General features: G+C 46.4%; 1 protein-coding gene across 1 annotated transcript in view; it reads left to right on the top strand.

Moving 5' to 3' along the window:
- The window catches only part of LOC138261947 (macrophage mannose receptor 1-like), a 683,716-nt gene that overhangs the window by 322,834 nt on the left and 345,172 nt on the right, over positions 1 to 15,710 (top strand). The window contains exon 17 of the mRNA XM_069211540.1: positions 7,779 to 7,942. Within this exon, the coding sequence (XP_069067641.1) occupies positions 7,779 to 7,942 (164 nt within the window). The remainder of the gene's footprint in view (positions 1 to 7,778; positions 7,943 to 15,710) is intronic.

Genomic DNA, 15,710 nt, shown 5'->3' with positions numbered 1-15,710 from the left:
AAGCAACAATAAAGTCAGCCCTTCATTTGCATAGGTCGTTAGCAGTCTGTGGCGTAACAATTGGGAACAATGCTACACTGCCCTCAGTTTTAGTATCTGGGTCCCCTGCCATGGACGACTCCGCGCTGGACCTGCGGTTGGGGTCCCGCAGAGAAGTAGTAAGTTGGATGGCCTCCAATTGACTTTTCCACACCTGCCATGGGGACGGACCTCCCCCTCCATTGTTCACAGCACTCTGTTTACGGCAGGTGCGCTGAGTCCAATGGCCAAGGTTTTGTGTTGCAAACTCCTGTTGCTGGTCACTCTGCATTCCTTGGAAATTCTGATCTAGCCATTCTCTGTCCGTCTTTGGAGAATCAAAGAAATGAGAACGATGTTTGTGTATAACTTTCAACTTTGCAGGAAAGATCAATGCTTGTACAAGGCCCTGTGCTCTGAGGTGCTTCTTAACCTCTAGGAAGGAAGACCGGCGACGTTGGACCAACATCCTGTAATCTGGATAGAGAGATACTCTGGAGCCATCCACACTGATTGGTGCACGGTCCCGCCCTGCCTGAAGTAGCATGTCTCTGTCTCTGTAGTTCAGTATTTTTGCCGCTGTTGGCCACAGCGCGGACCCCGGGATGGGTCTCCTGGCAGGCACACAATGCACCTGTTCTACTGGGCTGACAGGCCCTCAGGTGCCACCTTCAATTTTAGCCAGGTCTCGATGCATTGTGTGGGACATTCAGGAATGCCCACTATCTGGATGTTATTCCTGCTGATTCTGCCTTCGGCATCCTTGGCTCGGTATTGAAGTTGTTCCACTATTTTGTGCAGTTGCTTCAACATGGAGTCATGCTCTGCCTGCGCCAGTGCTAAAGCAGCCAATGTTTGTTCCGACGATTTGACTCTGCCCACCAATTTGCTCCGGTATCTTTCAGGAGTCATGTATTTCCTGTAAGGTAAGATCTAGCTTATCCCCTGACGTCTCTTGAGAGGGAACACATTCAGGTGGCGTGGAGGAATTTAAGTCTTCTGAGGGTGGGGAGAGGTGCTGTTCATATTTCTCCAGCCTAGGGGGCTTAGTTTTGTTGCGCCCTATCTTGACAAAGAATTCTCCCAGTAAGGTCAGTGGGCCACACATAATGCTCCAGATGTTTACTGCTTAGAGGTGCGCGTGGGACCTATCACCCCAGCCCGGTTTCAGGCGGCGTAGGATGGTTCTTAGTGCATTATTAGTACCCTAAGGGTGTGGATAGACTGAGTCAGACAGAGCCTGGCTGGGCTCTCTGGAGCAGGCAGACCTAGCATTGACCGGCCTCCCACTACTCTACACTTGCCACCACCATCCTTGCATCTCATTTCTGGGGCTAACCTGGAGCCAGTCCTCAGGCCATTCAGATCCTCTTGCTCCCAGTCGCTTCCTCTGGTCTCCGCCACCGGGCCACCTCACAAATCAGCACTTTATCACTGTTTCAGTCCTCCATTATGTAGTGGGGCCCCACACACCTTATCTCAATAGCGCTGCCTCACACAGTTCGCTCCCCTTCTACTTGTATGGTGGCAGTCTCAGATTCAGTGCTGTATTCAGGCTTCTCTGTGGTTCCCCCCTCGTCCACAGTGGGCTGCAACAGGCAGCTGGCCCGGGACCAGACCGCAAGCACTAGTACTCACCAATTTTGTAGCGGCGCCAGACCCACCACTCTGTCAGTGGGTTTGGGGCAGGCAGCCACTGACACCCCCAGGGAGCAACAGGAGGCTACAGCACAACACGCCTGGAGACCCGCGTCCATCAGCGGGTCTCCCGCTCACCAAGTCTGTGTGCGCAGGCTCAGTGATGCACACAACTGTCACCCTCCTTCAGCACTTCGTTGCTATCAAGCACCACGCCCAGCTTCCATCAGGGCAGGCCACTCCTGGTCCACCCTCTGTCCACTCCCACCGTCCTCCCCCTGGCACTGGCCGCTAGGAGAAGGAAGTAACAGGTGGGAGGGAGGCCTCGTCACAAGCCTCCGCTATCTGCTGCCATCACCACACAGGTGCTGCTGCTCTGTTATCAGGGACCCACCGCATACCCGGCACCTCTCCTATCCTCCCCAGTGTGTTGTGTGGCTTCTTCACGATGTGGGGGATGGATCTCGGGTAGATGTTGTGACCCAGGGCTGGAGCCCCTGAATTAGGCGTCAGCCCTGTTGGACGCTTGGCCACGCCCCCTGACCGCCAGGATCATAATGTACTTTTGATGGGAATTGTTTAGATAATTGCCTCCACAAGCCTGCCCCTTATGTATTGTTTGGGAACGTACCTGCGCCAGGAGTCCCACAAGATCTGTATAAATGCATCTCACACAGACAAGGTTATCAGAAGGATTCCTACCAGATGCTATCAACGCCATCTATGCTCATGTTGCCTTGATGCTAGCCTTCGCGTCATTGTGGAGTCTGACCTGGACCTCTTTCCAAGGTAACAAGGGTTGAGGGTGCTTTTCATGGACATGGTACTGGCAGATTAGGTTTATCACACCTAGCTCTTGTTGGGTTAGGAATTAGGTTCACCATGCTAGGGATTTTACATCTCATGTTATTATAAGATGGTGGGGGTCTTTGTATTCACGACTCTCATCTTTACAATCATGCTTTTTTATTATGCATCATTTTGATGGACCGCTGCTACAGCAAGCGGTCCCGTCTTGCAGAGAGGAGAAAACTGCCACTGCCTCTTCGGACCCAGAAGAGCATGAAGCGACACCCAATCCCCTTGCACTTCCGGGTACAGAAGGGCAGGGGAAGCCGATGCGCGCTTTTCTCGGGCGTGAAAAGGAGGACACTAGGATGGATGACGGCAGCAGCGGAGTTTCCGGCAAGGAGAAGGAGACCAGAAGAACTACCAACGATGATCAAGGAAGAGGAGGCTTCGTGGCGACTGACTGCCAATCCGGAGGCCTGTCCAAGGAGTCTGTGGCACGGGAGGCGCCCAGCGCAAACTCCAGCCACGCTTGAGGGAAAGCGTGGCCACCTCAGCTGTGTGGATATACTAAATTGGGAGGGGGGAGAAGGGAATGCGAAGACAGCACGGGAATCAGAAAGAACCTAGTAAATAGTTTTTTTCTTTTTTCTCTTTTCCTCCTCGGTGACCTGAACTTCCACCTAGAAAACAACAACGATATCAACACCACCAACCTAATCGACAACCTAGCCAACCTCGACCTCAAGCAACCCGTCACGTTACCCACCCACACCACAGGACACACACTCGTCCCCATCTTCTCAGCCAGCAACCACGTCTCCTTCAGCCACACCACCGAACTCCTATGGACCGACAATCGGTGCATCCATTTCTCCTTTTAGAAGCATTTCACCCACCACTAAACCCACCCGCCGCTACTGGAACAGAATCTCAACAGGACAGTGGATCTCCACCCTCACCCAGGCACCCCCTCCCAGGACCTGGGACCCCAGCACAGCCACCACCTACCTGCACAAATGGCTAGAAGGATGCGCCAGCACCAGATCATCAACAAAGCCAGCAATATCATCACACCCCACCTCTGCGCAATCATCAACAGCTCCTTTGAGACAGCCACCTTCCCGGAGAGATGGAAACACGCCGACGTCAACGCCCTGTTGAAGAAACCCAAAGCAGATCCAGATAACCTCATTAACTACCAACCTAACTCCCTCCTCCCCTTCCCAGCGAAGGTCATTGAAAAAATCGTGAACAGACAACTTTCCCGCTACCTAGAAGACAGCAAAGCGCTTGATACCTCCCAATCCGGATTTCTCAAGAACCACAGCACAGAGACCGCACTCATTGCTGCCACAGATTACATCAGGACCATGCTCGACAAAGGCGAAACCACAGCGCTCATCCTCTTGGACCTTTTCCTCAACTTTTGACACCGTCTGTTACCACACCCTTTGAACACACCTCCACAACACGAGAATCCACGGCAAGGCTCTCGACTTGATCTCCTCTTTCCTCTCCGGCAGAACCCAGAGAGTCTGTCTTCCGCCCTACCTGTCTGAATACTCTAAAACCGTCTGTGGCATCCCTCAAGGATCCTCCCTCAGCCCAACACTTTTCAATGTTCACATGGCTCCCCTTGCCAACATCACACAATCCCACCACATCAACATAGTATCCTACGCAGACGACACCCAGCTGATCATCTCCCTCACGAAAGACCCCACAACAGCAAGAAACAACCTCCACAAGGGACTTCACGCTATCACCGACTGGATGGACTCAAGCCACCTTAAGCTAGATACAGACAGAACAGAGGTCCTCATCCTCTGCAGCAACCTCTCTGCCTGTAACGACTCCTGGTGGCCTACCTCCCTCGGAGCCACCCCCACCACCACCACCCAATACGGAACCTGGGCATCATCCTTGACTCAGCACTCAGCATGACTCAGCAGGTCAACGCAGTCTCCTCTTCCTGCTATAACACCCTCCGCATGCGCCGCAAGATATTCAAGTGGATTCCTGTCGAAACCAGAAAAACAGTCACCCATGCCTAGTCAGCAGCCGACTGGACTTCGGCAACGCGCTCTATGCAGGAACCACGGGCAAACTATAAAAGAAAATGCAACGTATCGAAAACGCCTCCGCCCGACTCATCCTTGACGTCCCACGCTGCAACCACATCTCTGCCCACCTCAAAGAGCTACACTGACTACCCGTATCGAAGAGGATTACCTTCAAACTACTCACCCACGCACACAAAGCCCTCCACAACACAGGCCCTGCCTACCTCAACGACAGACTCACCTTCCACACCCCCGCCCGCCACCTCTGCTCCGCCAGCCTCGCCCTCGCCTCCGTCCCACCGCATTCACCGCACCACCACCGGCGGAAGATCCTTCTCTTACCTCGCCGCCAAGACCTGGAACTCCCTACTGCTCCAACTACGCCAGACCCAAGACCTCCTGGCCTTCAGAAAACACCTCAAGACATGGATATTCGACCAATAGCTCCCCCCAGCACCTTGAGACCCTGACGAGTGAGTAGCATGCTTTATAAATTGATTGATTGATTGTAAACTATCAAATTACCTAGTAAATATCCTTTACCAAACTCCCCAGCTAGGAGTCTTGTGTGAATTTCGCTATGGCGAAAGATATAAGAGTCATGTGTGCTCCCTGGTTATCTGGCCACGAGATCGGTAATGATATAGGAGGCATTGCATATCACTTGTTTGTTCATAGAATGATGTTTTTTACGGTTGTGATACACGTACTCGGTGGCCGATGGTGGACAGATTGCTACATGTGTCCCATCGATGTCACCTAGGACATGTGGGAACTGTGCTATCTGGTAGAATTTGATTTTAGTTTGTTGTAATTTCTGTGGGGTGTTGGGGAATCTTAAGTACTGTTGTATTCTGCTCAGCTTGCCATTGAAAGATGCGTTGAACAATCTAGAGAGGGCACTCTGCGATACCCCTCCAGCAGCTGCTATGACCCCTTGATAGTTCCTTGAGGCTAGTAGGTGCAGGGAGCATAATACCTGCACATGGGGGGGATACTATTGGTCCTGTGTGTTGTGCGCTGCAGCATCGGTTGTTGCTCAGCTATCAGGTCAAGTATCATGGCTGAGCTTAACCTGTAATTCTCATAAATTTTCACCTCAGCCTATTCAAAAAGGATTATGCACACTCTGAAAATGCGCTCCTGTCTCCTCCTCCCTCTCCTCAAACCTGCCAAGATCCTCATTCTCCTCGCCATCACTATGGTGCAGCCTTTGTATAAAAGAGGCTGAGTCATTCTGGGCCTCTTTATATAGGTTGCACCTGGTTACCACCTGATTTCAATTTGTGGTAAACTGCATGTGCAAAAGGCCACTCTGCGAATATTCGCAATTTGTGAATCCTTGATGCAATTCGGTTTTTGAGTGTTGCAATCAGCGTATTGCAAGTAGCGACCTGATTTTGCGGCTCGCTATCTGCGATTCGCAAATTGATGTCGCAATTCGCATTTCACAAATAGCTATTAGGTAATTCATAAAGCTATTTACGATACGCTGTTTGTGACGCGCAAAATCATGTTGCTTTCACTAAAAATTATTATTTTAGCAATTCCTTATTTTTGCACTTGCGAATGCAAAATCGCTTGATACATCTGGCCCCAAATCATTTGAGAAAGCAGATAGATCCCATTGATTACTAGCGCACATGTTGAAGGAGCAAGCTAGTCACAACTTAATTACAGCTATCAGAGATGATTTAGGACAAATCATAAACAGTATGAAAAATATTGCCACCTTGTTCACATAGACCTATACAAACCTAAACTAAGAAGAATTTTATCTGCGGACAGTATCAATCAGTATTTAGACAATGGAGTCTTTCCTATGATTCAATCGGATAGCCTCATCTCTAACCAAGACTATAAGGAAATGGCGAAGGCTACAGAGAACCGTGCCCCGGACAAAGCAGCTGGGCTAGATGCTATACCAGCAGAACAACAGAAAGTACTATCCTCAGTTATTGCTCCAAAGTTTTATTAGACTACTGTTCATGTGTCCAATTTCACTGTTAAATTCAGACCTCAAAATATATAAAAAAATACCAGATTGTCTGTCTTCCAAAATCACCACTCTTGATTCCTCTTGTCTACATGGATTTGTACCAGGTAGAGGCCCTACATCTCATTTGAGTAAGCCATGGTTCTGATTGAGTGGGCACACATAGTAAAGGAACCGATGGAAATAATTCTGCTTGAAGTGGGAAAGTCTTCTAGTGGGTTTCTTGAGGATTTATGTGAGTGGGAATGCAGAGGATTACCATCAATCCAATATTTGTCAGATGGTTACAAGTTATCTATATGGCACACTCTGTGAATATTTGCGTTAATGCCATTCCAGCTATGGGGCTCAAGAGAAGCGATGATTTTGTGTAAACTATGTCGGAATTACAGATCTACAAAATCATTTTTTTGATATGTTCCTTTCTCCAGACAGACGCTATTCTTTTTTCAATTTTCGAACTTTCGCTTATTTGTGTGCTTTAGGTCTCTCGTCACCTTTTGACACGTTGGCCATAAATACAGGGGGTTTTGAAAATCGTAATTGCTATACTGTATGAGAGACTCCTTTTATGATATATGAAATGAGTAACATAGCACTACAATCTCAGACCAATTTAAAGAAGGAAAATTAAAAAGCTTAGATAAAATAGAAATCAATACTTAAATTACCTGAAATAGCCTTTTTTCAAATATTTGTAGATCAGATATTATTTTAGCAAATTATTGGTGAAGCAAAGGCAGAATATGATGAAGGAATGTACATTTTTTAATTATTCTTCCCACCATGCACTGTTAAATATAACTGTCTGTTGATGCCGGACCAGCCTGGAACCTGAATGGAGAGAGCACTAATGTGTATGAAACAGGTACATTCAAGGATCATCTACAACAGATGTGATCATCACCCGTGACCTGAACCAGGCTTTGTTGATATCCAGTAATCTATTACATTACGTAATTTAGATGTTAGTCTCTAACAGTTTTTTCCACAGGTTTGAATAAATATTGGGTGAGGAAGATGGATGTAAATTTTTTGTAGAGCTTATAACTTAGTGTATACTATGCAATCTGAATATTTTATTACTATCAGCAGTATCTTTAAAAATAAAGACATGTATCCAGTAGAGATGTCTCAGTCTTCATCATTCATGACCATTCATGTGTAACGTATCCGACATGGTACTTTGACTAAATGTCGCACATGTAAATTGGCATATTCTGTTTTTCGGAGAATGCTTTCTCTAAATTAATTTGTTTTTTATCTTTCAGAATTTGTGATTCTCGATGATGGATGGATAGTGAATAACGATTTTCACTATTATTTTAATACCCAAGAACTCCCAATGGAAAAAGCTAGAGAGTTTTGCAGGAACAATTTTGGAGACCTTGTTGTTATTGATGGTGACTCTGAGAGAAGGTTCTTATGGCGATATGTAAGAATTCATTAATTAATATGATTTATAATTGAATAGAAACATGTGATGCCTTCAATTTAGAAAAGTCAATTATTGTACCAAAGAGAGGTCAATACCCGACTGGATCTGGTAACAACCCAACCTATGGTAATTATTTTACATGACTATATATTCAATACAGAATGTACAAGGCACTCAAAGTTAACCTACTATACAGAATTTCACACCACCTTATTTGTTTCGGTCAAGAAGATATTGGACCAGATGTACAAAGCTTTTTTATGTGCGGAAACAGCCCAAGTCAAAGAATCAGGCTGCTTGTGCACAGAAAAAAGCACTTTGGTATGTTCAAATGCTAGCTTGTGATTCGGTAATCTATTTACTGAAATTCAAAATAGGTCTGCGATTCACAATTAGCAAGGGGCGTGCCAAGGGCATCCCTTCCTAATTGTGAGTCACAGTGGTATGTTTGATTGTTTTGTGAACATGAATGTAGTCGCAAAACAATCGCTGTTTACCTATTCGCAAATAAAATGCTATTTGTAAATAGGGACACAATTAGTTTGTGAGAGCAGGAAGGGGCCCCACGGACCACTGCCTACCTTGGAAAAATAAAACAGAAATATTTCATTTTTTTTTTTTAAATGCATCCCGTTTTTCTTTAAGGAAAATGGGCTGCATTTAAAAAAGAAATCTTATTTTAAAAGCATTCACAGACATGGTGGTCTGCTGACCCCAGCAGGCTACCATCGCTATGAGTGCGGCTGTTCCCAAACGAGTCATAATTTGCTACCTGCCTCATGAATATTAATGAGACAGGTCCCTTGCGACAGATTTGGGAATCGCTAACAGTGTCTGTGACACTGTTGTACATCATGTTTTGTGACTCACAATTTGCGAGTCGCAAAACCTGACATTTGTACATGTGGCATATTGTGCCTAGTTAACATGAGATTATGGAAAGCTACATGTTCTGTCATTGGTTTGGAAAAGTAGAGTAGAAATTGTGAGGTGGGAAAAGGGCAGTACTTAGGGCGTGGGTAAGCAATTAGGACCTGAATGGATGAACTGTGGATGTGACAGCATGCGATTGATAGATGAAAGATGGAGCGCATGGCGACGCCTGACCATAGCTGGTGACTCTATCTGATGTCAATGACCCCAAGCTGAGCTCCCACATCCAGTACAATAATGAGACTGGAATCTAAGGCCCAGGTCTGGGTCCAGGATACAAGCTATGCTGTCCTGAGATGTACTCTAATATACTTTTACTTCAGAGGCCCAAGCATGTTCTCCCATGAAAGAAAGATTGATAAAACATTTTAAGATGGCAGCATGATAAAAAGGCAGACGGGTGCTGGTTGGAAAACCATGTGTGTTAATGGTGTGTTTCTGTTAGTTCTCCAACACAAAAGTACCACAGGCTGTGACACCTCAGCTTTCTTTTCACACATTTGATCAAGGTAAATAGCATTTAAGCTCTGAACATGCAACACTGATCTGATGAACAATAAAACTGAAGGGTAGGAACCAAATGGGGATGCAGGGGGTTGCCAAAATTGAGAAATGAAAATAAAGAGACTTTAAAAGAAAAACGAGGGCTCTATATTGATAAATGAATCAGTTATAAGACAGATCAGACTGTACACAGTGCTTAATTTGTAAAACAATAAGTGCCAATGCTCTTATCAGGAGGGTACTGCAACTTGCAGCAGCCAGTGCCCCTGCCAGCACTGCCAATGACAGCACAAACACAACTACTAGCCATCATACTCCTACAAATGTGACAATTCAGACTATTCCAGGCCGCCAAAGCTATAAGAAAAGTGTGGGTGGTAAGTATTAATTATTTTTTATGTTTATTGAATTAACAAACAACTGTTTTGGTGCTCAACTCTAAGCTAGACAAACAGCTCCACCAAGTGGCAGACTGTTATACATGTTGATGTTGAGAACTAGGGCCTGATTTAAATCTTGGCAGTTGCACCACCAAGCCATGTCATTCACGGACCTGAGAAGACTGTCAAGTTGACTGGTTGACAGTCTTCTTCCCATCATATTTAGGTGTTACAGCTCTGCAAGTGGGTTGACTGGCAACAGATTGCTGACAGAGGGGGATGGCGGCAGGACCCAATGGACTTTTTACAATGGCTGGGGCTATGAAACTGATGAAAGTGACACACACACACTGTCCCTTAGTGATAGATGTACACCTGCATCACACACTACACAAGACACCACATTCACACAACCATTGCCATTCTGACACAATGCAAACCACACTTGCTGAAAACACACATTAATACACATCCATGACACAACATACGCACACCATTGACACTGCACCCACATGTGACACAACCACAACAACCAACATAACTGCACACTCAGCTACACAAGCACGCTCACACAAATTCACAACTACGCACATCACAACAATGTCTGCCACACAATGAACACACTCACCTGAATGTGTCACATGGCAACACAACGTACAAAACATTGGTCTCACGTGCAAGTGACACACACACAGACACAACTACATCACCCACTCCAGCTCCCTCCCCCTTACCCAGCCAATCCAATCACACACACACATACACGTACTGACTCACACATAACTCACAGCACAACATGACAAGTACAGGTCCCCCAACAATGTGCACACATGGACACAGTTGACAGGTATGAATGTACTGTCATTATGGTGCCAGCGTTCATTTGCCAATGGCACCATAATGACAGTTGCGTATGTGTGAGTACAAGTATTTTCCCATCCATACCTGACTCATTTGTGTCCCCGACATATACATGTCACATTGAATTAAAAATAATTCTGTGACATATATAAGCCTGGAGTGGTCCTGTCTGCCCATGCAGTGGACCCAATGTGCCCTGGCAAAGTGGTGTCTCTACCTTTGAGTCCGACCTTTGGGGTGTCTCTACCTTTGAGTACGACCTTTGGGGGGGAGGGGTCGTTTCTTCTCCATGGGTCAATGGCAGCAGTGATGACAGGTGTTGTCCAGTCCAGAACGGGGTGAAATGGGGAAAAAAGGTGAGTTTTCCCACTCCCCCCGCCTCCAATCCACCACTCCAACATGAAGTTTGGACAGCCACTTTATTTCTTGGGGGTACAGCACATCTACATCTAAATCTACACAGCTGGAAGAGTGTCTGGGTTCCTGACGGAATCTCCCTTTTCTTCTCTCGCCAGCGACGAGGGCGGTATTCCTTGATGGAGGTGGCAGTTCGAATAAAGGCTTTCATCTATGACACCATCAACATTTAAATATGGTGGGCGGACCAATGCAGCAGGTTTCCAGTTGAAAAGTCGACTGTGGGTCTGTTACATTCAAGATCTAAATCAGGCCCTCATATTCATTGCCGCGCACTGAAACCACTGGTTCAAATCAGGAACTGCTTGTACAATGTTGATGAATAAAGTCATGAGAGTAGATGCACTGATCACAGGTGCAAGATAGTGCTGACTACAGTTGTGGATCTGCTACACTAGTTGCGATATTATGATATTACACATCCACTATTTGATTAATAACGTATGCTGGTGACAACAGTACCATATTTATGTGTCATGGAGATGCCAGACCCAGAGCCTCCAAGATATTGCATTTTTTAATTTTTTTAAGCTTATTTATGGCCTATTTATGAGGATTATAGCTATGTGCAAAATGACACCAGACGTCCATGGCTGTCCTTGATTATGAGTGTATTTGATACTTGGAAAATATTCAGAAGACAGAGTGAGGTGATGCACATGTATTTTCTGCTCAAGAGGCAGGATCTGAATCTAGATCAAGAACTCCATCTAAGGGAAAGCCTCTTGCTTTAAGATTCCACAAGAATAAAAACAGCAGAAGTGCCCTCTTCTGCTCTTTTTCGCATCATACTGACAAAAGAAAAAAAAATATTCCCAGACAAAAGAAGAAATACATCCAGAGAGTGGTATTTATTTAACTGTTCGCATTTATTGCCCTCATTACGAGTGAAAAAAAAAAATCATTTAGAGTGATATCTCGGGATGAAATTCTGCCACCAACAATTACAATTGTCTCCAGGCTGGGAATGATCAGATCCGTAAATTCCAGATTCAGCAATTCTTAGCCAAGAGACATTGATCCTCTCTTTGATGCTGCCTGGACTATGGGCATCAGCACAGACCAACAATCACCCAATCCCTAGCAGGGGGGAGACAGTGCTCTCTGTAAAAAGCTCATGTTTGTCCTGGTTCTACCGCTCTCACCCTTTAGTCTCCACTGGCTCTCTTACTGACACTTCCCACTTCTCAGGGCAGCTGACAAATTACATTGCTTTATCCCCAGAATCGGGAGAAAACCACTCAGTAAAGGAACCTGTATCTAGGGTTCCATCCAATTTATCCCCATCGTTGGGAGAAAACCTGTAATCAGTGGATTTTTGGTGAGGGAATTCTGGCAGATTCATGAATTTCACCCCTTCGACACTAAAATCGACGAAATACATAATAAGGCACATAGGGGGTCATTCTGACCCTGGCAGTAAAAACCGCCAGGGCCAACGACCGCGGGAGCACCGCCAACAGGCTGGCGGTGCTCCCATGGGCATTCTGACCGCGGCGGTACAGCCGCGGTCAGAAACGGAAAACCGGCGGTGTACCGCCGGTTTCCCGCTGCCCTGGGGAATCCTCCATGGCGGCGCAGCTTGCTGCGCCGCCATGGGTATTCCGACTTCCATACCGCCATCCTGTTCCTGGCGGTTTTGGCCGCCGGGAAGAGAATGGTGGTATGGGGTGTCGTGGGGCCCCTGGGGGCCCCTGCAGTGCCCATGCGAATGGCATGGGCACTGCAGGGGCCCCCGTAACAGGGCCCCACAAAGATTTTCAGTGTCTGCCATGCAGACACTGAAAATCGCGACGGGTGCAACTGCACCCGTCGCACCCCTTCCACTCCGCCGGCTCCATTCGGAGCCGGCATCCTCATGGAAGGGTGTTTCCCGCTGGGCTGGCGGGCGGCCTTCTGGCGGTCGCCCGCCAGCCCAGCGGGAAACCCAGAATACCCGCGGCGGTCTTTTGACCGCACAGCAGTATTCTGGCGGGCCCCGCCAGGCCGGCCAGGGTCAGAATGAGGCCCATAGTGTAAAGCTTGCAGGGAACAAAGCCGAGACACACTAAATGATCATTTGTAATGCTGTAAAGCATAGAAGGAGAAGATGGTTCCTGTCACGTAGGGAGGTCATGTTCTCTCTCTCTATGAACAGGCATATCTTATGGTCCATTCTGAATTGAGGGAGGATGGGAACAGAACTGATGCTGAGAGGGATGTTGATCTAGATCCCAAGTGCACAGACTGAGAAGACCTGACACTTGCTTATAATTTTTTGTATTTCTCATATCCAAGTCTGCTAATGCCTTTGCTCTGATATGGCATTGCCCAACTGAGAAGGGCCTCATTTTAAATCTCTGATTCTAATATAAGGTCCAAAAGAAAGAGAAATTGAAGATGGTTGTGTATTTTCACATTATCACATGTAAGTGTAATATGTTTGTGTTGAATGGTGAGTATTATCAGTTTTTAGTACTGACTTCAAAAGCCTTTAAGATACTTTTAGAAAGGTGTTGGTATTGGTGTTGGTACATATAAATTGAGAGGCATGCAATTGCTAATGCAGACTATAATATATAGTGAGGTAATCATAAAAACATGGAAAATGGGAGCTGTTTTTCTATGAAGTTCGTGGAGAACATAAAAAAAAACGTTTACCCTCTTTTGGAAAAAAAACTTGGACAGCAACATCTGTGCAACATCCTATTGGCCTAATGATGTCTTGCATTTTCAGCACCAGACATGGACACCTTAATATGAGGCTTCTTCTTATAAGGGCAAACAGAGGCTGTCTCTGCTGGTTCGTTCCTTCTCTCCAAGCTGAAGTGTTGCCCTGTCCTCAAATCTCAAAGAGCCATTAAGACCCATGTCCCATCAAGTGACTCCAAAAGCTGGCGTTTCTCTCCTAGGTTTGGTTGCCAGCCACAAAGACAGTCAACAAATGAGAGATGTTCAGTTCAGCACATGATTTTCAACAACATATAAATTGTTGTGAGTTGAGAGTAGTGAGTGTAGCCCAAGCAGCATTATTTCTGAAAGTGCAGGAGAAACAGGCTCAGAACTTGACAGGCAATACCTATGTGCAGTTCCTAAGACAAGAACGTCCATCTGGAGCTGACAGAGCTTTGTCTTGTCTGGAGACCAGGGAGAATGGATTCCCTGGTGTCAGTCATGGTATAGGAGCTATTGGGAAGGCAAAAAGAGATGCACAATCAAAGCTTGGGAGCCCAGCATGAAATCAGGGTAAAGGTGCTGTCTCACTAGAGCAGGTTTTTCAGCTTAGCTCCATTCCTACAATGGAACAGCCTGTGGAAAATTAGGAAAATCCATCAAGTAATGAACAAGGGTTGATCACTCCTAGTGTCCTACGTAGTTATGGTGCATGACAAACTTGACATTATGCAGCAGGAGATAAGTCTTGTAAGACCATACTGGAGCATTTAAGATCACAGCAGGTGCTCAAGACAGTACACTGTCCTTTACAGAGGGCAGGATTAAGAAAAATGGAACATGGGGTTTGCCAACTATAAAATGAGTGATCTAAATCCTTCTCTACTTCTACTGTGCTCTGTGCACTCACTGTCTACATAGAGAGCAAGATGGAGAATTTGGATAATCTCTATAGGTCTAAGACAACTAGAGGGTTGGATGCCTCCAGTAAATGATGGATATATGATGGAATGAAGGTAACTATAATTAGCGCCCCTGCAATGCAGTTTTTTCATCGAAAATGTTACCACAAATATTAAATTGATATTATCAGTGATGTTATCAAAGATGTCATTAGTGCCGTAATTTGTGGGGTAATTAGAAATGCATGGCAAGGGTGTGAGTTATAGTTACTTTAGGGCACAAATTATAGTTGCTTGATGTAACTATAGCAGGTGAATTTCTATGGTTGTGTACGTTTACAATGTGTGCCTAACTATAGCGTCCCTGTAACCTTTGTTTTTTAGTGAATTTCTGAGTTTAAAAAAAATTCTATTTTCTAACTATAACGTCCCTGTAACGTTTGTTTTTTTCCAGTGAATTTCTATGTTTCTTTTTACATAAAGTAACTTCCAGTACTGTATGTTAATCCAACTACCACCACGCATGGCCAGGCCTTGCAACCATCCCCCTTTAACCGCCCAACCAGGCGCCACCCTCCCCTGGCCATCCCTGTGACCCTACATTAATATATTTATTTCTTTGGGTGAGGAGGGTTGAGTGTCCCCCTCTCTTCCTGGGTTGATCTTTGTCCCGGGGACCCCATCCCCTGGGGCCTGGCCTTCTAATTTGTTTAGTTTTTAGAGGGAGGAGGGCCATGCAGCCCCCCTCCCCTGGTCAATCGCAGCCCTGGGGGCTCCAGTCCCAAATATGTAAAATTTTGGGGGGAGGGTGGGCCTCGTGGCACGAGGGATCTAATCCCGTGGGGCCCAGCCTAAATGTTCCATTCATGTGGCCCCCATGCCCAGGCCAATCTCGTCCCCAGAGACCTCATCCTCGAGGCCCATCCATGTTATCAGGGTGCCCCCCCAGGGCACCCAGTCAAAATGGTTTGGGACCACGGGGGGCAAAGCCTGAAGACCCTGAGTTCCCAGCTGGCACCCCACTTCCTGTGGGAGCCAGCATGGCTGTCAGAGAGGGAGCTGCTAAAGATGCAGCTCCCTCTCTGTGAGAGCAATTGTTTCCTCTTTTTCCCTGCC

The sequence above is a fragment of the Pleurodeles waltl genome, chromosome 10 (assembly GCF_031143425.1).
Source record: "Pleurodeles waltl isolate 20211129_DDA chromosome 10, aPleWal1.hap1.20221129, whole genome shotgun sequence".
In the NCBI taxonomy this organism is placed as follows: domain Eukaryota; kingdom Metazoa; phylum Chordata; class Amphibia; order Caudata; family Salamandridae; genus Pleurodeles; species Pleurodeles waltl.
This window is presented reverse-complemented; position numbering and strand designations above follow the sequence as displayed.